At 41.0% G+C, this 26967-nt stretch overlaps 1 protein-coding gene across 6 annotated transcripts in view; it reads left to right on the top strand.

The window, feature by feature from the left end:
• Nucleotides 1–267: 267 nt before the first annotated feature.
• The window catches only part of tcf7 (transcription factor 7), a 65166-nt gene continuing 38466 nt past the window's right edge, over nucleotides 268–26967 (top strand). For 4 of the 6 annotated variants that reach the window (XM_055226646.1, XM_055226644.1, XM_055226643.1 and 1 more), the window contains exons 1-3: nucleotides 268–768; nucleotides 2074–2137; nucleotides 6618–6727. In XM_055226646.1, coding sequence (XP_055082621.1) covers nucleotides 592–768; nucleotides 2074–2137; nucleotides 6618–6727 — 351 coding nt within the window. In that variant the 5' untranslated portion in view covers nucleotides 268–591. The remainder of the gene's footprint in view (nucleotides 769–2073; nucleotides 2138–6617; nucleotides 6728–26967) is intronic. The other 2 variants (XM_055226648.1, XM_055226647.1) reach the window with 1 other exon arrangement.

The following is a 26967-nucleotide window of genomic DNA, read 5'->3' as shown; positions in this document are numbered from 1 at the left end:
CACACACACACACACACACACACCCACACATCACACACACACATCACACGCACACACAACACACACACACACACACACAACACACACACATCACACACACAACACACACATCACACACGCACACACAAAACACACATCACACACAACACACACATCACCCCCCCCCCCCCCCCCCCACACACACACACTGTCTCTTTAAGAAGCTGAAACATTCGCACGCGCTGAACTCACCCCCCCCTCGACTCCTCTGAGCTGTCAATCACCCAGCGGCGCCTTTGAAGTCCTCCTCCTCGCCTCTCCTCGCGCACAGATCCTCGACACAGCCACACGAGTCACCTCCGCAGCGCCGCGGCTCTCTCCGGCTCTCTCCGGCTCTCTCCGGCTCTCTCCGGCTCTCTGTGGCTCTCTGTGGCTCTCTGTGGCTCTCTGTGGCTCTCCTCTGCATGTTTTACGCACTTTCACGCACTTTTACGCACGGACAGCCGAGCCCAGACCCGCGCGCCGCTCTTTTCACGCACTTCGGCGCGTTTGCTCAAAGTTTTGCGGACTTGTTTTGTGCGTAAACAGTCAAGTCTCGCGTGGAGCTGAAACATGCCGCAGCTCAGTAACGGCGGAGGAGACGAGCTCGGGGCGAACGATGAGATGATCGCGTTTAAAGACGAAGGAGAACAAGAGGAGAAGACCCCGGAGCACGCGCTCACAGACCGGGACCTGGCAGACCTCAAGTCCTCCCTGGTGAACGAGTCTGAGAGCCGCCAGAGCCCAGCGGTGAGAACGAGACCGAGACCGGACTGATCATCATAGTACAGCGAATACTACTACTACTACTACTACTACTACTACTACTACTACTACTACTACTACTGCTACTGCTACTGTCACTACTACTACTACTAGTGCTATTAATACTGTTACTGTTATTACCGATAAGAGCCGGACGTGAACGAGACCGGGACTGATACTGATCACACTACTACTACTACTACTACTACTACTACTACTACTATTAGTACTGTTACTATTTTTACCTCTGCGTTTATGTGTCATCCTTCTAAGATTAATACACATCACTACTGTCACTACTACGACTACTACTACCTGGTTTAGTCCTGGTTTAGTCCTGGTTTAGTCCTGGTTTAGTCCTACTACTGCTCCTACTAAACTACTACTACTTGTACTTGTACTTTTAGTTCTATTTTCTCCTCAGATTTTAACCTTTTTTTTCTCAAGTTGAAATTTAATTTTTTAAACTCTTTTTGAGATTCTCAAGTGAACGTAAAAAAGTGACAAGTAACTACCCACTACTTCAACTTTTACTACATGTACCAGTACTTTTATCACTGCTCCCTCTAAGACATACTGTTACTATGACGGATACTACAAGTACTACAATTAAATAACTGCTTCTGCTGCAAGTTTTACTACAACTACTTTAATTATTAAGAAGAATTAAATACACATTATGGCTGTCACTACTACTACTACTACTACTACTACTACTACTACTACTACTACTACTACTAGGAAACTACAAACACCAGTACTGACAACTTTTACTACTTTACCACTACTTTCATCAGTTCTCGTTCTAAGAGAGATTACAGTACACACAGCTGTTAGTACTACGACAAGTACAACTACTACTACTACTGCTACTACAATACAACTACACTTTTACCACTACTTTTATAAACTACCACTACGACGGCGACCATTACTACTACTACTACTACTACTACAAGACGACGGTGCCCGAATACTCCTGCACGAGCCAGTGTGGGGCGAACGCTTGTTTTAAAGTATTTGGATTATTACTATGGGATAACAGTTACTACTACTTTCACTACTACTTCAACTGCTACTACTAAAGTACTGTTCATTTTGTGTGTATTAATTTATTTACAAAAAACACTGCACGTTTATGAACAAGACTGAAGACAAGTACTGCCAAAAATAATACTACTGCTACTGCTACTACTACTACTACTACTACTACTACTACTACTGCTATGCCTGGACGTTTCTGTAGTATCCAAAGTGCAGTACTTTAATGTCGTGTCTTGTCTGTCGTAGTCGGTCCGACGAGCTGAAGAACGAGGATACACCCCCCACAAACAACGAGAGCATTTAGACGGAGGTGAGTCTGAGAAAGACCTGGGTCAGTCCTGGTTTAGTCCTGGTTTAGTCCTGGTTCAGTCCTGGTTTAGTCCTAGTTTAGTCCTGGTTTAGTCCAGTTTTAGTCCTGGTTTAGTCCTAGTTCAGTCCTGGTTTAGTCCTGGTTTAGTCCAGTTTTAGTCCTGGTTTAGTCCTGGTTTAGTCCTAGTTCAGTCCTAGTTCAGTCCTGGTTTAGTCCTGGTTTAGTCCCAGTTCAGTCCTGGTTTAGTCCTGGTTCAGTCCTGGTCTAGTCCTGGTCTAGTCCTGGTTCAGTCCTGGTTCAGTCCTGGTCTAGTCCCGGTCTAGTCCCGGTCTAGTCCCGGTCTAGTCCTGGTCTAGTCCTGGTCTAGTCCTGGTCTAGTCCTGGTTCAGTCCTGGTTTAGTCCTGGTCTAGTCCTGGTCTAGTCCTGGTCTAGTCCTGGTTCAGTCCTGGTTCAGTCCTGGTTCAGTCCTGGTCTAGTCCTGGTCTAGTCCTGGTCTAGTCCTGGTCTAGTCCTGGTCTAGTCCTGGTTCAGTCCTGGTTTAGTCCTGGTCTAGTCCTGGTCTAGTCCTGGTCTAGTCCTAAAGTGTATTAAATGGTTGTGTGTACTTAGATTACTGTGTAAAAGTACTTTTACTTGGACATACTGTTACTCGAGTATGACACTCGTTTAAACTTCTCTTTGGTCCGGTTTCGCACAATTGGCCTTTTCCTTCTGAGAAAAAAACCCCTGTAAAAAAGCGCGGCGCCCCCCCGTGGAGACACAGAGGAGGTTTGGTCACGGGACGCGCTTCAAAGAGACGCCTCAGGTGAAACTTCACTATCACAAAAATCTCACACGCTTAACGGTTTAATGTCAAACTTCTGCAGAAATCACAGCCAAACTCAGACCAAGTTATACAGAGACCAACCCAGACCAACCCAGGCCAAGTCAGACCAACCCAGAACAAGTCAGACCAACCCAGACCAACCCAGACCAACCCAGACCAACCCAGACCAACACAGACCAAGTCAGACCAACCCAGACCAACCCAGACCAACCCAGACCAACACAGACCAAGTCAGACCAACCCAGACCAACCCAGACCAACCCAGACCAACCCAGACCAACACAGACCAAGTCAGACCAACACAGACCAACCCAGACCAACCCAGACCAACCCAGACCAAGTCAGACCAACCCAGACCAACACAGACCAAGTCAGACCAACCTAGACCAAGTCAGACCAACACAGACCAACACAGACCAACTCAGGCCAACCTAGACCAAGTCAGACCAACTCAGACCAAGTCAGACCAACCCAGACTTAAAAGAGCTGGACTTAAGAGAGTTGGACTCATCTAAATCTGATTTATTTATATAGAGACAGGACAGTGATTCAGTTTAAAGACGTAGATTAAGAAACATCCAACGGTTTGTCCAAAATGTAGTCCTGGTTTAGACCTGGTTTAGTCCTGGTTTAGACCTGGTTTAGACCTGGTTTAGTCCTGGTTTAGACCTGGTTTAGACCTGGTTTAGTCCTGGTTTAGTCCAGGTTCAGTCCTGGTTTAGTCCTGGTTTAGACCTGGTTTAGTCCTGGTTTAGACCTGGTTCAGTCCTGGTTTAGTCCTGGTTCAGTCCTGGTTTAGTCGTGGTCCAGTCTTTTTAGACTTGTCCCAGTTGAAGTTGTCCTGTCTTGTCCCTGTGTCTTGTCCCTGTGTCTTGTCCCTGTGTCTTGTCTCTGTGTCTTGTCCCTGTGCCTTGTCCCTGTGTCTTGTCTCTGTGTCTTGTCCCTGTGTCTTGTCTCTGTGTCTTGTCTCTGTGTCTTGTCCCTGTGTCTTGTCCCTGAGTCTTGTCCCTGTGTCTTGTCTCTGTGTCTTGTCTCTGTGTCTTGTCCCTGTGTCTTGTCTCTGTGTCTTGTCTCTGTGTCTTGTCCCTGTGTCTTGTCTCTGTGTCTTGTCCCTGAGTCTTGTCCCTGTGTCTTGTCTCTGTGTCTTGTCCCTGTGTCTTGTCTCTGTGTCTTGTCTCTGTGTCTTGTCCCTGTGTCTTGTCCCTGTGCCTTGTCTCTGTGTCTTGTCCCTGTGCCTTGTCTCTGTGTCTTGTCCCTGTGTCTTGTCTCTGTGTCTTGTCTCTGTGTCTTGTCCCTGTGTCTTGTCCCTGTGCCTTGTCTCTGTGTCTTGTCCCTGTGCCTTGTCTCTTGTCCCTGTGCCTTGTCTCTGTGTCTTGTCTCTGTGTCTTGTCCCTGTGTCTTGTCTCTGTGTCTTGTCCCTGTGTCTTGTCCCTGTGTCTTGTCCCTGTGTCTCGTCCTGTCTGTGCAGTGCACTATGGGCCGTGGGCGGGTGGCAGTGGGGTTAGCGTTAGCGTGTTAGCGTGTTAGCGTTAGCGTGTTAGCGTGTTTAAATCAGGTGACAGGGTGAGTGTGTTTAGTGTCGTCTGGAGTTTTACACGTGGGACAAACACGGGTCACGTCGGATTAAAATCAAGTGTTTGGGGTTAAAAAGGAGAAGTGAGTATTTGTACTTTTATTTTACTTTTTAATGTTACTTTATTCATAATTTAACATTTAATACATTTCTGCAAATTATAAAAAAAACAAAAGAGCTTATTACAAATGTCCTGCTGTGTCTGAACAGAGATAATTATAGAGGCAGAAGTTTTAAAGTCTGTGCAAACTTTTATTTTTACAAATATAAAATACTACAGCTCATTTGTTGTATTTTTTATGACGATTTTCCGACGTGTTTTCAAATCTGTTTCATTTTCACATTTAATTAAAACAGATTTTTAAAGTTTAAATAGCTGCTTTTGTCAATTCTATTAAAAATGTGACTTTGTGTTTCATTTACTCACATGTACTTTTAAAGGAACTGTACTTTTACTATGTACGCTTCACATTTGTATTGCAGTACTTTTACTATATACACTTCACATTTGTATTGCAGTACTTTTACTATGTACGCTTCACATTTGTATTGCAGTACTTTTACTATATACACTTCACATTTGTATTGCAGTACTTTTACTATATACACGTCACATTTGTATTGCAGTAGCAGTACTTTTACTATATACACGTCACATTTGTATTGCAGTAGCAGTACTTTTACTATATACACGTCACATTTGTATTGCAGTAGCAGTACTTTTACTATATACACTTCACATTTGTATTGCAGTAGCAGTACTTTTACTATATACACTTCACATTTGTATTGCAGTAGCAGTACTTTTACTTGTGAGTCTAAAGTATCTGGAGATTTATGAAACAAAATGAAATGATCTGGACTTTATTTTTTTTGCTCCTTCAGATTCAGTTTGGATCAATTTTGTGTCTGAAAATGTCACAGTTTGAGCTTTAGTTTATATTTGATCAACTTCACTGCAATTTATAAATCAGATGTTACGTTTAGTCCAGGTTTAGTCCTGGTTTAGTCCTGGATTAGTCCTGGTTTAGTCCTGGTTTAGTCTTGGTTTAGTCCTGGTTTAGTCCTGGATTAGTCCTGGTTTAGTCCTGGTTTAGTCCTGGTTTAGTCTTGGTTTAGTCCTGGTTTAGTCCTGGATTAGTCCTGGTTTAGTCCTGGTTTAGTCTTGGTTTAGTCCTGGTTTAGTCCTGGATTAGCCCTGGTTTAGTCCTGGTTTAGTCCTGGTTTAGTCCTGCTTTAGTCTTGGTTTAGTCCTGGTTTAGTCCTGGTTTAGTCCTGGTTTAGTCCTGGTTTAGGCCTGGTTTAGTCCTGCTTTAGTCTTGGTTTAGTCCTGGTTTAGACCTGGTTTAGTCCTTGTTTAGTCCTGGTTTAGACCTGGTTTAGTCCTGGTTTAGACCTGGTTTAGTCCTGCTTTAGTCTTGGTTTAGTCCTGGTTTAGTCCTGGTTTAGTCTTGGTTTAGTCCTGGTTTAGTCCTGGTTTAGTCTTGGTTTAGTCCTGGTTTAGTCCTGATTTAGTCCTGGTTTAGTCCTGGTTTAGTCCTGGTTTAGTCCTGGTTTAGTCCTGGTTTAGTCCTGGTTTAGTCCTGGTTTAGTCCTGATTTAGTCCTGGTTTAGTCCTGGTTTAGTCCTGGTTTAGTCCTTGTTTAGTCCGTGTTTAGTCCTGGTTTAGACCTGGTTTAGTCCTGGTTTAGTCCTGGTTTAGTCCTGATTTAGTCCTGGTTTAGTCCTGGTTTAGTCCTGGTTTAGTCCTGATTTAGTCCTGGTTTAGTCCTGGTTTAGTCCTGGTTTAGTCTTGGTTTAGTCCTGGTTTAGTCCTGGTTTAGTCCTGGTTTAGTCCTGGTTTAGTCCTGGTTTAGTCCGTGTTTAGTCCTGGTTTAGACCTGGTTTAGTCCTGGTTTAGTCCTGGTTTAGTCCTGGTTTAGTCTTGGTTTAGTCTTGGTTTAGTCCTGGTTTAGTCCTGGTTTAGACCTGGTTTAGTCCTGGTTTAGTCCTGGTTTAGTCCTGGTTTAGTCCTGGTTTAGACCTGGTTTAGTCCTGGTTTAGTCCCAGTCTTAGTCCTGACCCTCTCTCTTCTCCACAGTGTCCAAACAGCAGCAGTGTGAGGCGGCCGTGTACAAACCCGGCTCGTACCCTGGATACCCGCTCCTCATGTTACCCGACCCGTACCTGCCCAACGGAGCCGCCTCCCCCGTGAGTACTCTGATACTCGAGTACTCTGATACTCGTGTACTCTGATACTCGTGTACTCTGATACTCATGTACTCTGATACTCGTGTACTCTGGAAATACAGCAGTGTTTGTCAATGTGTGGTCCACGGGCCTCTGGTGGTACGCATGTCTCTGTTGGTGTGGTCTCTCTTTGGGTAAGAAGACCGGCTTTAGTCCTGGTTTAGATCTGGTTTAGTCCTGGTTTAGATCTAGTTTAGTCTTTCTAGTCCTTGTTTAACTATTTTGTTGTTTAAGTCTTGGTTTTGTAATATTTATGCCTTGTTAAGTCTCAGTCTTTAATTAAAGTCCTGTTGTAGTGCCAGTTTAGTCCTATTTAAGACCTAATTTAGTCTTGGTTTACTTCTGTTTTAGCCCTTGTTTAGTCCTGGTTTAGATCTGGTTTAGTCCTCATGGTCCTTGTTTATCTATTCTGTTGTTTAAGTCTTGGTTTTGTAATATTTTAGACCCTGTTTAGTCCTAGTCTTTAAATAAAGTCCTGTTTTAGTGCTGCTTTAGTCCTTTTTTAGCCCTGTTTAGTCCTGGTTTAGTCCTGGTTTAGATCTGGTCTAGCCCTTGTGGGCTTTCTTTATCTATTCTCTTGTTTAAGTCCTGGTTTTGTAATATTTAGCTCTTGTTTAGTCCTGGTTTAGATCCAGTTTAGTCCTTTTTTAGACAGATTTCCGCTGTTGTTATTTCTTGCAAACTCTCATGGCTCCTGTCCACCAGGGGGCAGTGGTGGGGGCAGTGTTTGTTGACACTTTTAATGACCTGATGCTTCTGAACGATGACAGCGTCTCCATAATCACACAAACCTGGATATGGTCCTGTTTGAGTGACCGTTTCAGTGTCACTCTTTAAATCCAGCTCTATGGGGGCACCCCAGGGGTCCATCCTGGGACCATTGCTTTTTATTATTTCTCTAAATGTGTGTGCTGATGTTATGTCATAACGTACGCTGAGGACGCAGGGCTTTTCATCTACGGGAAAAATGAAAAGGAGATAACAAAATCTGATGAGGGAAATGGAAAAAGTTGCAAACCGGCGTCAGAATTCCTGCTTTATCTTAAACTTTGATAAAACAGTTTCAGTGTTTTTGACCAATAAACATAAATCCCCACAGCCTCAGGAAACTTTATAAAAATGTAATAAAATATCAGGAATATTTTGGTCTAAAACCTGAAACACTGAAGTTCAACTGGATGAATTTTAAACATATTTGAAGTTCTTTTAAAGTATTTGAATGTGGTGAATGTGTTTACCTGCTGCTCTCGGGCGTGTTGAACATCTCTGAAGCTTCTAATGGAAACACTGAATAAACGAGCTCTCCCTGATGAAAAACCTCGTCTGTTCCGACACGCTCGATACTTGTCAAATATAAATACTTAAATTTTGAAAACTTGCTTAAATTTAATGAAATGTTCGTTCATAATTCAGCCGCTCCCCAGACAGTTTGCTCCTGCGGAACAACCAGAGCAGAATGTTCCACAAACCTGAGGCGGATCGTTCTCCTACAGAACCGTACTCCTCTGCAAGCCCCGCCCACAAGACATCACACCGTCTACAAACCATCAAACATTTAAACGCCGGACCAGACGCCGCCGTTAACCACACAAACCTGTCCAGATATTACACCTCAGTATGTAGAACAATGTGTCCCTGAAAAAACTAAACCACAACTGGTTTAGACCTGGTTTAGTCCTGTTTTAGTCCTGGTTTAGTCTTTGGTTTAGTCCTGGTTTAGTCCTGGTTTAGTCCTGCCTTTAGTCCTGGTTTAGTCCTGGTTTAGTCTTTGGTTTAGTCCTGGTTTAGTCCTGTTTTAGTCCTGGTTCAGTCCTGGTTTAGTCCTCGTTTAGTCCTGTTTAGTCCTGGTTTAGTCCTGGTTTAGTCCTGGTTTAGTCCTGGTTTAGTCCTGGTTTAGTCCTGGTTTAGTCCTGTTTTAGTCCTCGTTTAGTCTTTGGTTTAGTCTTTGGTTTAGTCCTGGTTTAGTCCTGGTTCAGTCCTGGTTTAGTCCTGTTTTAGTCCTGGTTTAGTCCTGGTTTAGTCCTGGTTTAGTCCTGGTTCAGTCCTGGTTCAGTCCTGGTTTAGTCCTGTTTTAGTCCTGGTTTAGTCCTGTTTTAGTCCTGTTTTAGTCCTCGTTTAGTCTTTGGTTTAGTCTTTGGTTTAGTCCTGGTTTAGTCCTGGTTTAGTCCTGTTTTAGTCCTGGTTCAGTCCTGCTTTAGTCCTGTTTTAGTCCTCGTTTAGTCTTTGGTTTAGTCTTTGGTTTAGTCCTGCTTTAGTCCTGCTTTAGTCCTGGTTTAGTCCTGTTTTAGTCCTGGTTTAGTCCTGGTTCAGTCCTGGTTCAGTCCTGGTTCAGTCCTGATTTAGTCCTGGTTCAGTCCTGGTTCAGTCCTGGTTCAGTACTGGTTTAGTCCTGGTTTAGTCCTGGTTCAGTCCTGGTTCAGTCCTGGTTCAGTCCTGATTTAGTCCTGTTTTAGTCCTGTTTTAGTCCTGGTTTAGTCCTGGTTCAGTCCTGGTTCAGTCCTGGTTTAGTCCTGTTTTAGTCCTGGTTTAGTCCTGGTTCAGTCCTGGTTCAGTCCTGGTTTAGTCCTGGTTCAGTCCTGGTTTAGTCCTGGTTTAGTCCTGGTTTAGTCCAGTTTTAGTCCTGGTTCAGTCCTGGTTTAGTCCTGGTTCAGTCCTGGTTTAGTCCTGGTTTAGTCCTGGTTTAGTCCTGGTTTAGTCCTGGTTTAGTCCTGTTTTAGTCCTGGTTTAGTCCTGTTTTACTCCTGGTTCAGTCCTGGTTTGGTCCTGGTTTAGTCCTGGTTTAGTCCTGGTTTAGTCCTGGTTCAGTCCTGGTTCAGTCCTGGTTTAGTCCTGGTCTAGTCCTGTTTTAGTCCTGTTTTAGTCCTGGTTCAGTCCTGGTTCAGTCCTGGTTCAGTCCTGGTTCAGTCCTGATTTAGTCCTGGTTTAGTCCTGGTTCAGTCCTGGTTCAGTCCTGGTTCAGTCCTGGTTCAGTCCTGATTTAGTCCTGGTTTAGTCCTGGTTCAGTCCTGGTTCAGTCCTGGTTTAGTCCTGTTTTAGTCCTGGTTCAGTCCTGGTTTAGTCCTGTTTTAGTCCTGTTTTAGTCCTGGTTCAGTCCTGGTTCAGTCCTGGTTCAGTCCTGGTTCAGAGGACCACTCTTGTTGGTATCTGGTGCTCATAGATTTCCCTGTAGAATTCCCGGCGTTCCGTTCAGGTGGGACAGTGTTTTCCGTGTGTTGTATTCCTGGTGAATCCTCTGTTTAAATGTGGTGCGTTCAGTGTCTGTAATTTGTGGCGTCCTTTCGAACCTCGGTCTTTCTGCTTTGAGAGAATGTGCTGGGGCTTGTCCTGTGTGGCCTGGCTCCTCCGCGGCTCACGCTGTTTGTTTTACGGCTCGTCGTGTTTGTTTTACGGCTCGTTTACTCGAAGCATCAGTATTTTTATATTTTCTTCTACTTTTAAATTTTTTTATAATTTTTCTTTTTACAAATTACATTAACTATAATCTCTGGATTCTGAATTCTTATTGGTTCAGTGTTTGGTGACTGGCAGTATCGAAAATAGAGCCGATATCGATACTAAACAAGTGGAGGACTGAGGGAGTCGTCTGGGGAGGGGGAGGTGTTGGAGGAGTCGTCTGGGGAGGTGGAGTCTGTGTTGTGTCCATCATTACTGCAGCAAAGCATCATGGGAGACGACACAGAGGGTCAGAGCCAATTCAATTCAATTCATTTATTTTTGTAACGCCCAAAATCACAACAACAGTTGTCTCGAAGGAAACATGAAACTCTACATGAAACAGAGTACTTCAACTAGTATCGATACTAGATAAATACTACTACTACTACTACTACTACTACTACTACTATTACTACTACTACAAATAACTGTGAAGTGAGTAAATACCATGATATAACACACCTGGTGATGTCATGAGGTGGTGATGTCATGAGGTGGTGATGTCATGAGGTGGTGATGTCATGAGGTGGTGATGTCATGAGGTGGTGATGTCATGTCTTCACTGTGTTTTCAGATACTCGAGTACAGAGTATTAGACTCCTCAGGTGACTGTCCTAAAGCTGCAGTATGTAACATTCTGCACGTTTCCATGGAAATTCAACATTAAAGCCACACTTCAGAACATTCTCCAGAGACAGATACGTTTAAGAGTCGGGTTTGTGGAGAGGCGAGCACGCTCACAGTAAAGACACAGGTTTAAGAGTCGGGTTTGTGGAGAGGCGAGCACGCTCACAGTAAAGACACAGGTTTAAGAGTCGGGTTTGTGGAGAGGCGAGCACGCTCACAGTAAAGACACAGGTTTAAGAGTCGGGTTTGTGGAGAGGCGAGCACGCTCACAGTAAAGACACAGGTTTAAGAGTCGGGTTTATGGAGAGGCGAGCACGCTCACAGTAAAGACACAGGTTTAAGAGTCGGGTTTGTGGAGAGGCGAGCACGCTCACAGTAAAGACACAGGTTTAAGAGTCGGGTTTGTGGAGAGGCGAGCACGCTCACAGTAAAGACACAGGGTTTTTTTTCACTGCAACAAAAACAACAAAAAATGGACAAAATAAAAAACAAAAGTGTATTGTTTAGCTAAAGGTCACAAATGAAAATCTGAACGCCTTTGTCGCTCCTCGCGCTCCTCGCCGCTCCTCGCCGTGTTAGCTCAGATTACAAGCTATTAAAATGAAGTTGTTTGATGCTGATGCCCTTCCGTCCTTTTCTCGTGTAAAGCCTCTTTGACTCAAGACGAGTTTGTGTTGAACAAAGATAAACACAGTCCCCAGTGTGATCTGTAATCTGCACGAGGAGGAGGAGGAGAGAGGGAGGAGAGAGAGGAGGAGAGAGGAGAGAGGGAGAAGAGGAGAGAGAGGAGGAGAGGAGAGGGGGAGAGAGAGAGGGAGAGGAGAGAGGGAGAAGAGGAGAGAGAGGAGGAGAGAGGAGAGAGAGGAGGAGAGGAGAGAGGAGGAGGAGGAGAGAGGGAGGAGAGAGAGGGAGGAGAGAGAGGGAGGAGAGGAGAGAGGAGGAGGAGAGGAGAGAGGGAGGAGAGAGAGGAGCAGAGGAGCAGAGGAGGAGTTCTTCCTTTGCAGAATTGCTCATCTGTTTATCAATTCTTTGCGTTGGTGACTAAAGAACTTGCAAGGCTCTCCTCTGCTCCTCTCCTCCTCCTCCTCTGCTCCTCTCCTCTGCTCCTCTCCTCCTCCTCTGCTCCTCTCCTCTGCTCCTCTCCTCCTCCTCCTCTGCTCCTCTCCTCTGCTCCTCTCCTCCTCCTCTGCTCCTCTCCTCTGCTCCTCTCCTCTGCTCCTCTGCTCCTCTCCTCCTCCTTCTCTGCTCCTCTCCTCCTGTGTGTGATGAGGAGGTTGTGGCTCAGATGGTCGGGGCTCGTTCTGGTTTATTTATTTATTTATTGGTTTATTTGACAGGGACAGTGTACATTAATATCATTGCTGCAAATGCACCAGAATTAGCCAAAAGGCTGTTTTTCATCCGTTGTCCCTGGACAGATGGCCCCTGGCGTCCGTGGCGTCCGTGGCGTCCGTGGCGTCCGTGGCGTCCGTGGCGTCCGTGGCGTCCGTGGCGTCTGAACTCCCCGCGGCTCGACGTTTACAGTAAAACGCGGCGAGGGCCAGACGCAGGTGGAGCTCTGAGGTTTTCAGGGGGATTTCCGCTGTGTTTTTTTTTTTGTGAATCTGACATAATTGACAGGAAACATCAGGGACAAATTACATGTGGGATAAATTATACACAAACGCCGCGGTTAAAGCGTCACGTTTAAAACGCCGCGGTTAAAGCGCCGCCGTAAAACGTGTGACTTTTGGGGGGTCTGCCACCTGCTCGTCGCCATGGAGATGTGTTTACTGCGCCTGGAATTTCCCACATGGTGGCATTAAACATCAGTCACAGGTGCACTCACTGTGAGCTCGCCTCTCCACAGATCTGACCTGTCTTTGAGGCTAAGGAATAGACTCAATACTCGATACTGATTCCACAATGATTTCTTTCTTTTGTGATTTTCCACGTTAAACGCAGAGATAAGTGTGAGGCTGTTTCCACATGGTTCTCATCTTGGATTATATGAGCAGCTGTTTCTTTAAGGTTCTCATCCCACAAAATGTAAAGTTTTAAAAGTGAAAATCATTTATGCCATTTGTGTTTAGAGAGAGAAGTGTGTGAGGATGAGGAAGAGGAGGAGAGAGGAGAAGAGAGGAGGAGGAGGAGAGGGAGGAGGGGAGAGAGAGAGAGGGAGAGAGGAAAGAGAGAGAGGAGGAGGAGGAGAGAGGAAAGAGAGAGAGGAGGAGGAGGAGAGAGGAAAGAGAGAGAGGAGGAGGAGGAGAGAGGAAAGAGAGAGAGGAGGAGGAGAGGGAGAGAGAGGAGAGGGAGGGAGAGGAATGAGGTAAAAGAATGGGGAGAAAGAGAGGAGGAACAGAGGGAAGATGAGGAGAGGGGGAGGAAAGAAAGAGGAATTTAGAGAGAGAAAAGAGAGGGACAGGCAGAGGAGAGCAGGAGGTAAAGAAGAGAGAAACAGAGGATTAAAAAGATAAAAGCAGAGGAAAGAAAGAAGAGAGGAGGCGAAAGAGGGAGAAGAGTTATGGAGAGATGGAAAGAGGGGAGGAGAAGGAGAGAGAAAGGGGAGAATTAGTGGGAGAGGAAGGAGGTAAAGAATGAGGAGAGCGACAGAGGAGAGAGGAGGAGGTTCACACCGGTCCATGTGTTACACTCGTAACCACGGACACGGCGACGCCTCCCGATCCAGACAGACCTCCCCATACGTCCACTTTAAACCAGACTGTTCAGATAACGTTCAAACGGCCCATTTTACTCTATATAAACGGCCCATTTTACTCTATATAAACGGCCCATTTTACTCTATATAAACGGCCCATTTTACTCTGTATAAACGGCCCATTTTACTCTGTATAAACGGCCCATTTTACTCTGTATAAACGGCCCATTTTACTCTATATAAACGGCCCATTTTACTCTATATAAACGGCCCATTTTACTCTGTATAAACGGCCCATTTTACTCTGTATAAACGGCCCATTTTACTCTATATAAACGGCCCATTTTACTCTATATAAACGGCCCATTTTACTCTATATAAACGGCCCATTTTACTCTATATAAACGGCCCATTTTACTCTGTATAAACGGCCCATTTTACTCTGTATAAACGGCCCATTTTACTCTGTATAAACGGCCCATTTTACTCTGTATAAACGGCCCATTTTACTCTATATAAACGGCCCATTTTACTCTATATAAACGGCCCATTTTACTCTATATAAACGGCCCATTTTACTCTATATAAACGGCCCATTTTACTCTGTATAAACGGCCCATTTTACTCTATATAAACGGCCCATTTTACTCTGTATAAACGGCCCATTTTACTCTGTATAAACGGCCCATTTTACTCTGTATAAACGGCCCATTTTACTCTGTATAAACGGCCCATTTTACTCTGTATAAACGGCCCATTTTACTCTATATAAACGGCCCATTTTACTCTGTATAAACGGCCCATTTTACTCTGTATAAACGGCCCATTTTACTCTATATAAACGGCCCATTTTACTCTATATAAACGGCCCATTTTACTCTGTATAAACGGCCCATTTTACTCTGTATAAACGACCCATTTTACTCTATATAAACGGCCCATTTTACTCTGTATAAACGGCCCATTTTACTCTGTATAAACGACCCATTTTACTCTGTATAAACGGCCCATTTTACTCTGTATAAACGGCCCATTTTACTCTATATAAACGGCCCATTTTACTCTATATAAACGGCCCATTTTACTCTGTATAAACGGCCCATTTTACTCTGTATAAACGGCCCATTTTACTCTATATAAACGGCCCATTTTACTCTGTATAAACGGCCCATTTTACTCTATATAAACGGCCCATATGACTCGACTCTCTGCTCTGTCCTGATGTCGTTTCCTCGTCACACACAGACCTGGAGTTGTGTTTTGTTTCATTCTCACATGTTTAACACACAAACCTGCAGATTTAAACACTCTGTTCCACCTTGTGATGTCATCATGTGATACAGGAAGTGCTCCACTGTGTTTTTAAACTCCACCTTCACTAGAATCATCTGGATCATTTCAGTCCTGGAGTTGTCTCTTATCTCGACTGAACTAAAGGTAAAAGAGGAGTTCACTTGAAAACTCCCACTTGATGACATCACAAGGTGGAACACTGTGAGGCTAACCACTCTGCCGCTTCGACACAGTCAGCAAAACAAAATGTCCCGTTTTATTCTGCGTAAAAACGTCTCACGCTGTAGTTTAGACCTGCACAAACATGTTCTGAAACAGGATTCTGGTTTTAGTTTGTGTTTTATTTTTATTTCTGTATTTTTGTCACTTCTTTGAAAAGAAATACTTTGAGTAAAACACAAATCTAATACGCACTAAATATATAAATAATAATATAAAGATAATAAATATATAAATAATAATATAAAAATAGTAAATATATAAATAATAATATAAAAATAGTAAAATAACTAATGATATAAAATAGTAAATATATAAATAATAATATAAAAATAATAAAATAAATAATAATATAAAATAGTAAATATATAAATAATAATATAAAAATAATAAAATAAATAATAATATAAAATAGTAAATATATAAAAATAATATAAAATAGTAAATATATAAATAATAATATAAAAATAGTAAAATAACTAATAATATAAAATAGTAAATATATCAATAATAATATAAAAATAATAAAATAAATAATATAAAAATAGTAAATATATAAATAATAGTAGTAAAAATCACAAATCTAATCACAATGTTTGTCGGGAAAATTGCAATAAAATGCTTTTCCCAAATGTTTAGTGAACTGAGACAGCTGTGAAGCAGAGCGTGTGTGTGTGTGTGTGTGTGTGTGTGTGTGTGTGGGGGTGTGTGTGTGTGTGTGTGTGTGCGTCCATGTGAAACCCCCTGACCCCGCCCCCTTCCCGCTCACCTGTCATTATCTCTGATGTGAAGTCCCAGGTGTTGAACAGGAAGTCCTGACGCTGTTATTAAGCCTGAATCATGTCCTGACATTAAACACACACAAAACCAGGTCACGCAGGGGGAACACTACATTACCCATAATCCTCTGCACACATCACAGAGCTTCATTTACACACTGACAGTTAAAGGTGCACTCTGTCACTTTTCAGGTGAATTATAACACTGTCATCCATGTTTGAGTAATCTAGAGATCTCTTCAAACCCTCCTTACAGTCAGCAGCACTAGTCTGTACGAGGCTCCGCCCACAGGCCTACATCACCCACGCTCCCACGCGACAAGTCTCCATAAATATACAAAAACATGACACAAAACCGTACACTACGACTTGCCAGATCAGATCAGAACATCAGAAAAGTTACGCAGTGCCACTTTAAAGGCGGTGATGTAAGAATCAGACCAGACTTGACTCATAATGAACTGTTTTTTTTGTTTGATGAAATTATGTAAAACCCGGCTGCACCTCTGACCCATTTGTGTCATTGTGAGACTAAAACGAGAAAAAACACAAACTAAAAATACTCATGACCAGTCAAACGGCACCTGCCTATTTTTAGCACCTGAGTTATGCAAATGATACTCGGCCGATACGCGCGTTTAAATCAAAGTTTTTGTGTAATAACAGTTTAGAAAGGAAAAATAACATCAAAAAAGGACCAAAAAATGACAAAAAACTAAGAAGAGAACAAAAAAGGACAAAGAAAAAGATTTTAAAAAAAAAAACCCAAAAAATCAAAAAAGGACAGAAAATGACAAAAAAATGACAAAAAACTAAGAAAAGGACAAAAAAGGACAAAGAAAAAGACAAAAAAAGACCAAAAAAATCATAAAAGGACAGAAAAGGACCAAAAAATTACAAAAAAGGACAAAGAAAGGGACAAAAAAAAACATCAACAAAAGGACAAAAAAGACAAAAACACCAAAAACGGACAAAACATAAAAAAGGACAAAAAAGGCAGAAAACGACCAAATAAGGACAAAAAATACCTGCCCCAGTACAGATCTATGTTCTAAGCAGCTTATGGGGTCAAAATAAGTCCTGTTCCTTTATTGAAGTGTTTTATTGTCCACTAATCAGGAAGTGCACGTTAGCATCTTAATTGTTGCAAACTTTACTCTGCTCTGGTCTGAACTTTAAACCCATCCAAGAATCTGACGTTTGTAGAAACTAAACTGCGGCGTTAACAAGTTTTACACAGAAGAAAACGCACAGGGAGGGCATCTGACACACACAGGGAGGGCATCTGACACAGAAACCAAATTCAAACTTGCATTTTGACTCTTTACCCAAAATGTCCTCCTGTTTCCACGGCAGCAAAACACATAATTCCATCTTTTTCCTCTCTCTCTCCACAGCCGCACTAATACACCACAGTCAGAGCAGCCACTTTAAAAATAACTCCTTAAATAAAACCTTTAGTACAATCAGAACCACCAGAACCACCAGAACCTCCAGGGCAGACCCACAGCCTCTGCTCCTCCAAGCCCAGCCACAGAGCCTGGTCCCTGGGCAAAACCAGAGCAACAGGTCCCCCCTCATCCACAGAGCAGCACAAAGATATACAAATATATAAATATACAGATATACAAATATATAAATATACAGATATACAAATATATAAATATACAGGAAGATGTAGTCATAGTTGTAGTAGTAGTAGTTGTAGAAGTAGTGTAGTAGTGGTCTATAGGTTTGGTCATACAGTTTTTTTCTTATTTTCTCTTTTGTTTTGGTCGTATATTCTCTTTTGTTTTGGTCGTATATTTTCTTGTTTTGGTCGTATATTCTGTTCTTTTGGTCGTATATTCTTTTGTTTTGGTCGTATATTCTGTTGTTTTGGTCGTATATTCTTTTGTTTTGGTCGTATATTCTGTTTTGGTCGTATATTCTGTTGTTTTGGTCGTATATTCTTTTGTTTTGGTCATATATTCTCTTGTTTTGGTCGTATATTCTGTTCTTTTGGTCGTATATTCTTTTGTTTTGGTCGTATATTCTGTTGTTTTGGTCGTATATTCTGTTCTTTTGGTCGTATATTCTTTTGTTTTGGTCGTATATTCTGTTGTTTTGGTCGTATATTCTTTAGTTTTGGTCGTATATTCTGTTGTTTTGGTCGTATATTCTCTTTTGTTTTGGTTGTATGTTCTTTTGTTTTGGTCGTATATTCTTTTGTTTTGGTCGTATATTCTGTTGTTTTGGTCGTATATACTGTTGTTTTGGTCGTATATTCTCTTTTGTTTTGGTCGTATATTCTCTTTTGTTTTGGTCGTATATTCTCTTGTTTTGGTCACATATTCTGTTCTTTTGGTCGTATATTCTGTTGTTGTGGTCGTATATTCTCTTTTGTTTTGGTCGTATATTCTCTTTTGTTTTGGTCGTATATTCTCTTGTTTTGGTCATATATTCTGTTCTTTTGGTCGTATATTCTGTTGTTTTGGTCGTATATTCTGTTGTTTTGGTCGTATATTCTGTTGTTGTGGTCGTATATTCTCTTTTGTTTTGGTCGTATATTGTCTTGTTTTGGTCGTATATTCTCTTGTTTTGGTCGTATATTCTCTTGTTTTGGTCGTATATTCTCTTTTGTTTTGCTCGTATATTCTCTTTTGTTTTGGTTGTATGTTCTGTTGTTTTGGTCGTATATTCTTTTGTTTTGGTCGTATATTCTCTTGTTTTGGTCGTATATTCTCTGTTGTTTTGGTCGTATATTCTCTTTTGTTTTCTTCGTATATTCTCTTTTGTTTTGGTCGTATGTTCTGTTGTTTTGGTCGTATATTCTCTTGTTTTGGTCGTATATTCTCTTGTTTTGGTCGTATATTCTCTTTTGTTTTGGTCGTATATTCTCTTTTGGTCGTATATTCTGTTGTTTTGCTCGTATATTCTCTTTTTTTTGGTTGTATGTTCTGTTGTTTTGGTCGTATATTCTTTTGTTTTGGTCGTATATTCTCTGTTGTATTGGTCGTATATTCTCTTTTGTTTTCTTCGTATATTCTCTTTTGTTTTGGTCGTATATTCTGTTGTTTTGGTTGTATATTCTCTGTTGTTTTGGTCGTATATTCTCTGTTGTTTTGGTCGTATATTCTCTTTTGTTTTGGTCGTATATTCTCTTTTGTTTTGGTCGTATATTCTGTTGTTTTGGTCGTATATTCTCTTTTGTTTTGGTCGTATATTCTGTTGTTTTGGTCGTATATTCTCTTGTTTTGGTCGTATATTCTTTTTGTTCTGGTCGTATATTCTCTTTTGTTTTGGTCGTATATTCTCTGTTGTTTTGGTCGTATATTCTGTTGTTTTGGTCGTATATTCTCTTGTTTTGGTCGTATATTGTGTTGTTTTGGTCGTATATTCTTTTGTTTTGGTCGTATATTCTCTTGTTTTGGTCGTATATTCTCTGTTGTTTTGGTCGTATATTCTCTTTTGTTTTGGTCGTATATTCTCTTTTGTTTTGGTCGTATATTCTCTTTTGTTTTGGTCGTATATTCTCTTTTGTTTTGGTCGTATATTCTCTTTTGTTTTGGTCGTATATTCTCTTTTGTTTTGGTCGTATATTCTCTTGTTTTGGTCGTATATTCTCTTGTTTTGGTCGTATATTCTCTTTTGTTTTGGTCGTATATTCTCTTTTGTTTTGGTCGTATATTCTCTTTTGGTCGTATATTCTGTTGTTTTGGTCGTATATTCTCTTTTGTTTTGGTCGTATATTCTGTTGTTTTGCTCGTATATTCTCTTTTTTTTGGTTGTATGTTCTGTTGTTTTGGTCGTATATTCTCTGTTGTTTTGGTCGTATATTCTCTTTTGTTTTCTTCGTATATTCTCTTTTGTTTTGGTCGTATATTCTGTTGTTTTGGTTGTATATTCTCTTTTGTTTTGGTCGTTTATTCTCTTTTGTTTTGGTCGTATATTCTCTTGTTTTGGTCGTATATTCTGTTTTGGTCGTATATTCTCTGTTGTTTTGGTCGTATATTCTGTTGTTTTGGTCGTATATTCTCTTGTTTTGGTCGTATATTCTCTTTTGTTTTGGTCGTTTATTCTCTTTTGTTTTGGTCGTATATTCTCTTGTTTTGGTCGTATATTCTGTTTTGGTCGTATATTCTCTTTTGTTTTGGTCGTATATTCTCTTTTGTTTTGGTCATATATTCTCTTTTGGTCGTATATTCTGTTGTTTTGCTCGTATATTCTCTTTTGTTTTGGTTGTATGTTCTGTTGTTTTGGTCGTATATTCTCTTTTGTTTTCTTCGTATATTCTCTTTTGTTTTGGTCGTATATTCTGTTGTTTTGGTTGTATATTCTCTTTTGTTTTGGTTGTATATTCTTTTGTTTTGGTCGTATATTCTTTTGTTTTGGTCGTATATTCTCTTGTTTTGGTCGTATATTCTCTTTTGTTTTGGTCGTATATTCTGTTTTGGTCGTATATTCTGTTTTGGTCGTATATTCTGTTTTGGTCATATATTCTGTTGTTTTGGTCGTATATTCTGTTTTGGTCGTATATTCTGTTGTTTTGGTCGTATATTCTCTCTTGTTTTGGTCGTATATTCTCTTGTTTTGGTCGTATATTCTGTTTTGGTCGTATATTCTCTCTTGTTTTGGTCGTATATTCTCTCTTGTTTTGGTCGTATATTCTCTTGTTTTGGTCGTATATTCTTTTGTTTTGGTCGTATATTCTCTTTTGTTTTGGTCGTATATTCTGTTTTGGTCGTATATTCTCTTTTGTTTTGGTCGTATATTCTCTTTTGTTTTGGTCGTATATTCTCTTTTGTTTTGGTCGTATATTCTTTTGTTTTGGTCGTATATTCTGTTTTGGTCGTATATTCTCTGTTGTTTTGGTCGTATATTCTCTTGTTTTGGTCGTATATTCTCTTTTGTTTTGGTCGTTTATTCTCTTTTGTTTTGGTCGTATATTCTCTTGTTTTGGTCGTATATTCTGTTTTGGTCGTATATTCTCTTTTGTTTTGGTCGTATATTCTCTTTTGTTTTGGTCATATATTCTCTTTTGGTCGTATATTCTGTTGTTTTGCTTGTATATTCTCTTTTGTTTTGGTTGTATGTTCTGTTGTTTTGGTCGTATATTCTCTGTTGTTTTGGTCGTATATTCTCTTTTGTTTTCTTCGTATATTCTCTTTTGTTTTGGTCGTATATTCTGTTGTTTTGGTTGTATATTCTCTTTTGTTTTGGTCGTATATTCTTTTGTTTTGGTCGTATATTCTTTTGTTTTGGTCGTATATTCTCTTGTTTTGGTCGTATATTCTCTTTTGTTTTGGTCGTATATTCTGTTTTGGTCGTATATTCTGTTTTGGTCGTATATTCTGTTTTGGTCATATATTCTGTTGTTTTGGTCGTATATTCTGTTTTGGTCGTATATTCTGTTTTTTTGGTCGTATATTCTCTCTTGTTTTGGTCGTATATTCTCTTGTTTTGGTCGTATATTCTGTTTTGGTCGTATATTCTCTCTTGTTTTGGTCGTATATTCTCTCTTGTTTTGGTCGTATATTCTCTTGTTTTGGTCGTATATTCTTTTGTTTTGGTCGTATATTCTCTTTTGTTTTGGTCGTATATTCTCTTTTGTTTTGGTCGTATATTCTCTTTTGTTTTGGTCGTTTATTCTCTTTTGTTTTGGTCGTATATTCTCTTGTTTTGGTCGTATATTCTGTTTTGGTCGTATATTCTCTTTTGTTTTGGTCGTATATTCTCTTTTGTTTTGGTCATATATTCTCTTTTGGTCGTATATTCTGTTGTTTTGCTCGTATATTCTCTTTTGTTTTGGTTGTATGTTCTGTTGTTTTGGTCGTATATTCTCTTTTGTTTTCTTCGTATATTCTCTTTTGTTTTGGTCGTATATTCTGTTGTTTTGGTTGTATATTCTCTTTTGTTTTGGTCGTATATTCTTTTGTTTTGGTCGTATATTCTTTTGTTTTGGTCGTATATTCTCTTGTTTTGGTCGTATATTCTCTTTTGTTTTGGTCGTATATTCTGTTTTGGTCGTATATTCTGTTTGGTCGTATATTCTGTTTTGGTCATATATTCTGTTGTTTTGGTCGTATATTCTGTTTTGGTCGTATATTCTGTTGTTTTGGTCGTATATTCTCTCTTGTTTTGGTCGTATATTCTCTTGTTTTGGTCGTATATTCTGTTTTGGTCGTATATTCTCTCTTGTTTTGGTCGTATATTCTCTCTTGTTTTGGTCGTATATTCTCTTGTTTTGGTCGTATATTCTTTTGTTTTGGTCGTATATTCTCTTTTGTTTTGGTCGTATATTCTGTTTTGGTCGTATATTCTCTTTTGTTTTGGTCGTATATTCTCTTTTGTTTTGGTCGTATATTCTCTTTTGTTTTGGTCGTATATTCTTTTGTTTTGGTCGTATATTCTGTTTTGGTCGTATATTCTCTGTTGTTTTGGTCGTATATTCTCTTGTTTTGGTCGTATATTCTCTTTTGTTTTGGTCGTTTATTCTCTTTTGTTTTGGTCGTATATTCTCTTGTTTTGGTCGTATATTCTGTTTTGGTCGTATATTCTCTTTTGTTTTGGTCGTATATTCTCTTTTGTTTTGGTCATATATTCTCTTTTGGTCGTATATTCTGTTGTTTTGCTTGTATATTCTCTTTTGTTTTGGTTGTATGTTCTGTTGTTTTGGTCGTATATTCTCTGTTGTTTTGGTCGTATATTCTCTTTTGTTTTCTTCGTATATTCTCTTTTGTTTTGGTCGTATATTCTGTTGTTTTGGTTGTATATTCTCTTTTGTTTTGGTCGTATATTCTTTTGTTTTGGTCGTATATTCTTTTGTTTTGGTCGTATATTCTCTTGTTTTGGTCGTATATTCTCTTTTGTTTTGGTCGTATATTCTGTTTTGGTCGTATATTCTGTTTTGGTCGTATATTCTGTTTTGGTCATATATTCTGTTGTTTTGGTCGTATATTCTGTTTTGGTCGTATATTCTGTTTTTTTGGTCGTATATTCTCTCTTGTTTTGGTCGTATATTCTCTTGTTTTGGTCGTATATTCTGTTTTGGTCGTATATTCTCTCTTGTTTTGGTCGTATATTCTCTCTTGTTTTGGTCGTATATTCTCTTGTTTTGGTCGTATATTCTTTTGTTTTGGTCGTATATTCTCTTTTGTTTTGGTCGTATATTCTCTTTTGTTTTGGTCGTATATTCTCTTTTGTTTTGGTCGTATATTCTTTTGTTTTGGTCGTATATTCTGTTTTGGTCGTATATTCTGTTTTGTTTTGGTCGTATATTCTGTTTTGTTTTGGTCGTATATTCTGTTTTGGTCGTATATTCTCTTGTTTTGGTCGTATATTCTGTTTTGGTCGTACAGTTTCTAGGTGGTTTGTTTTGCTGTTGTGGTTTTGCACAGGACATGAACAGGAGGAAGCCCAGGGCGAGTGGGCGAGAGGGCGTGTCCAGGGTAACCGTGGTAACGGGGCGGGGCTGAGGGGGGGGGGGGCAGGAAGTGACTCTGAAATGATTTATTAACTGTGATTTCACAAAATAACATCACAACAGGAACCACAGGGTTTGGAAACAAGATCTGACACAATAATCTGAACTTCAAGTCCTGGTTTAGTCCTGGTTTAGTCCTGGTTCAGTCCTGGTTTAGTTCTGGTTTAGTCCTGGTTTAGTCCTGGTCTAATCCTGGTTTAGTCCCGGTTCAGTCCCGGTTTAGTCCCGGTTTAGTCCCGGTTCCGGTTCAGTCCCGGTTCAGTCCCGGTTTAGCCCCGGTTTAGCCCCGGTTTAGTCCCGGTTTAGTCCCGGTTTAGTCCCGGTTTAGTCCTGGTTTAGTCGTGGTTTAGTCCCGGTTTAGTCGTGGTTTAGTCGTGGTTTAGTCCTGGTTTAGTCCTGGTTTAGTCCTGGTTTAGTCCCGGTTTAGTCATGGTTTAGTCGTGGTTTAGTCCTGGTTTAGTCCTGGTTTAGTCCTGGTTTAGTCCTGGTTTAGTCCTGGTTTCACGCCGCAATAAAAACATAATTCAAACGTTTGTGATGAAATTCTCTGAAAACACTGAAATGTTTTTGTAGATTCTGTTGATGTTTTGGAGCAGATTAAAGCCTAATGCGTAACTTTCCTGCTGGAGGCTGTCAGCTGCTCGACTCTATGGAAATGTTTGTTTGCTTTGCTTCAATGTTCCACAGTGTGGCATTAAACTCACATACATTCACATGCATGTTTACAGTGAGCGGGTTCGCCTCTCCACAGATCTGAACTGTAACTTGGTCTGATGCTTGTTTAAACAGATTTATATAAGTGAAGGTTTAACTGTGTTTAGCGTTAGCGTTAGCATTAGCATTAGCGTAGCCTGTACAGTGACAATAGACAGAGTGAAGCAGGAAGTGAGACATGTGTAAACAAAGAGAGAGTGAAACCACGATGTACACCTGCATGTCACACACTCACCACAGACACACACGAGCTAGACACACGAGCTTCAGACGCACACGAGCTTCAGACGCACACGAGCTTCAGACGCACACGAGCTTCAGACGCACACGAGCTACAGACGCACGAGCTTCAGACGCACACGAGCTTCAGACGCACACGAACTTCAGACGCACACGAGCTTCAGACACACGAGCTTCAGACGCACGAGCTTCAGACACACAAGAGCTTCAGACGCACGAGCTTCAGACGCACACGAGCTTCAGACGCACGAGCTTCAGACGCACACGAGCTTCAGACGCACACGAACTTCAGACGCACACGAGCTTCAGACACACGAGCTTCAGACACACGAGCTTCAGACGCACACGAGCTTCAGACGCACACGAGCTTCAGACGCACGAGTATGGGTGATGGAGGCTTGTGGGCGGAGCCTTGTACAGACTCGTACTGATAACTGTAAGGAGGTTTTGAATAGGGCCTGGGAGAGATCTCTAGATTACTCAAACATGTGATTTTTGGATCTTGTTCTTAAGACAAAATCCATAAATCTCCAAAATCCTAAAGCATCTGTCAGACTAATTAATAAAAACACAATAACAGAAATCAGAGGCGTTCTTTGGCGTCATTCTTTGGCGTCGTTCTCTGGCGTCGTTCTCTGGCGTCGTTCTCTGGCGTCGTTCTTTGGCGGCGTGCTGTGGCGGCGTGCTGTGGCAGCGTGCTGTCGGAGCGGAGCCGGCGTGTCCCTCAGGCCGAACGTCCCAGACACTGTTCAGTTTTGTCCCCTGTTCATGGTTTGCGTTGGACTCGTGTGTGTTTAAAACAGAGAGGGAAGCGTCTCGGGAGAGGGAGGCGCGGCGGCGTAAACATGTCGGAGTCTGTCACTTTTACGAGCCACAAAACTTCAGATCTGCATCTGAAAAATCTGCATCAAATCAACTTTTATTTATTTTATATCGATGAGAAAGTTTCACGACAACAGAACGAAGTACAAGTTCAGTCCAGGTTTAGTCCTGGTTTAGTCCTGGTTTAGTCCTGGTTCAGTCCTGGTTTAGTCCCGGTCAGTCCCGGTTTAGTCCTGGTTCAGTTCTATATTTTACTACATAAATCTGTCGTGTCGTTGGTCTTAAACTCGAGTTGTCCCTGAACGCCTCGCCTGTTTGTTTCTTTGTTTTTTGTCGTTGGTCTTAAAACTCGAGCTGTCCCTGAACGCCTCGCCTGTTTGTTTCTTTGTTTTTTGGTCGTTGGTCTTAAACTCGAGTTGTCCCTGAACGCCTCGCCTGTTTGCCGCTGCACACTTCTGTGTACAGTGTTTTGTGGTTAACCGTGGAAAATACAGGCCTCGAGTGGCACCTGAACGCACCACGCGCTCTATTCTGGTCCTAACGGAAAATCTGCACACTCGAACGCACCTCGGCTTCCTCTTGTGTCAAAGATACGGCAGCGATGCAAAATCTAACGACACGTGAGTGGAACTGTTTCAATAGTGTGACAATTTACACAAAAAACAAGACAAAAAAAAATCAAAAACATGTTTTTCCGTCACAAAAGTCTGTGCACCTGATTTTTACCATTTTAAAGAAGTAAAAAAACAGAACGAGTCGATTTTAAACAGTTTGCATCAGTTCAGAGTCACTGACCTCAGAGTTTAGAAGAGCTTTAGCTAACAGAAACTAGCATGCGAATGTGCACTTTCTGATTTCTGGACAATAAAACACTTTGTAATGAGACGCAGTGGACAGGACAAGTTTAACTCAAACACATGGGACTGAACAGCTCCAGGACGAGTAAACACAATATTTATGTGATTTTTGATCATAACTTATTTTTAAAAGTAAAAGTGTAATTCTGGAAAAGTTCTTAAAAGTAAATCAGACCAAATATATAACAATAAATTAATTTAAAAAAAAAAAAAAAAAAACAATGAACATGATACACAAAAATACAAATATTGTCTCTTTTGGAGATAAAACCATTAATCATCATGTGAATTACATTAAAAAAAGAAAAAAAACTATGAAAAAATGAAAAAAACGGTTAGCTCGTGTCTGCTAACGGTTAGCTCGTGTCTGCTAACGGTTAGCTCGTGTCTGCTAACGGTCCGCCCCCGCCGCCGCCGCAGTGTTTAATCTGATCAAAAATTCTCCAAAGCCACAAACGACTTTTGACCAGACGAGCGACGAGGGTGAACACGTCAGAGCGAGGATTTCACCTCTGAGGGTTTAAAGAGGAAATAACTTATCTCCTCCCTTTGCTCTCTGTGCTAAGCCTCTCCCCCTTCAGAGCACTGTCACAACACAATCAGCTGCACTAATGAAACTACTGCACATCACACCAGTTTTGTGAAGTCGTAGTACAGTTTTGTGTCATGTTTTTCGTATATTTCTGGGGAATGTGCCGTGCCACAGATCTCTAGATGACTCAAACACGCCTGGATGACGTGTAAAGCCTGTTCACGCGTGTTTTGGATGGGGAGGCGGTGTTGTGTCGCGGGTGGAGCTGTGTGGAGCTGTGTGGAGTGTGTGGAGTGTGTTTTCCTGATCAGGCCTCAGGAGAGCTCTTTTATTTTAGCGCAGTAATTACAGCACAGTTCATCTGGTTCAGTTCAGTGATCAGTGTTTTTGTGCTCTGAGGCCAAACCACAGCCGCCGGGGAACCCTCCGAGTCCCGCTCCAGCCCTGCCTCTAATTTGTTTTGAAACAAGAAACAAAAAAAAAAAACAAAAACAAAATGTAAACAGTAAAAATAGATTTAAAAAACGATAGTGATGAAACGAACTTTAAAGATGAAGTGTTAAACAGAATGAGTAAGTAC

Source organism: Periophthalmus magnuspinnatus, chromosome 14 (genome assembly GCF_009829125.3).
Source record: "Periophthalmus magnuspinnatus isolate fPerMag1 chromosome 14, fPerMag1.2.pri, whole genome shotgun sequence".
Lineage (NCBI taxonomy): Eukaryota > Metazoa > Chordata > Actinopteri > Gobiiformes > Gobiidae > Periophthalmus > Periophthalmus magnuspinnatus.
The sequence above is the reverse complement of the archived record's forward strand: the minus strand, read 5'-3'. Positions and strand labels throughout refer to the sequence as shown.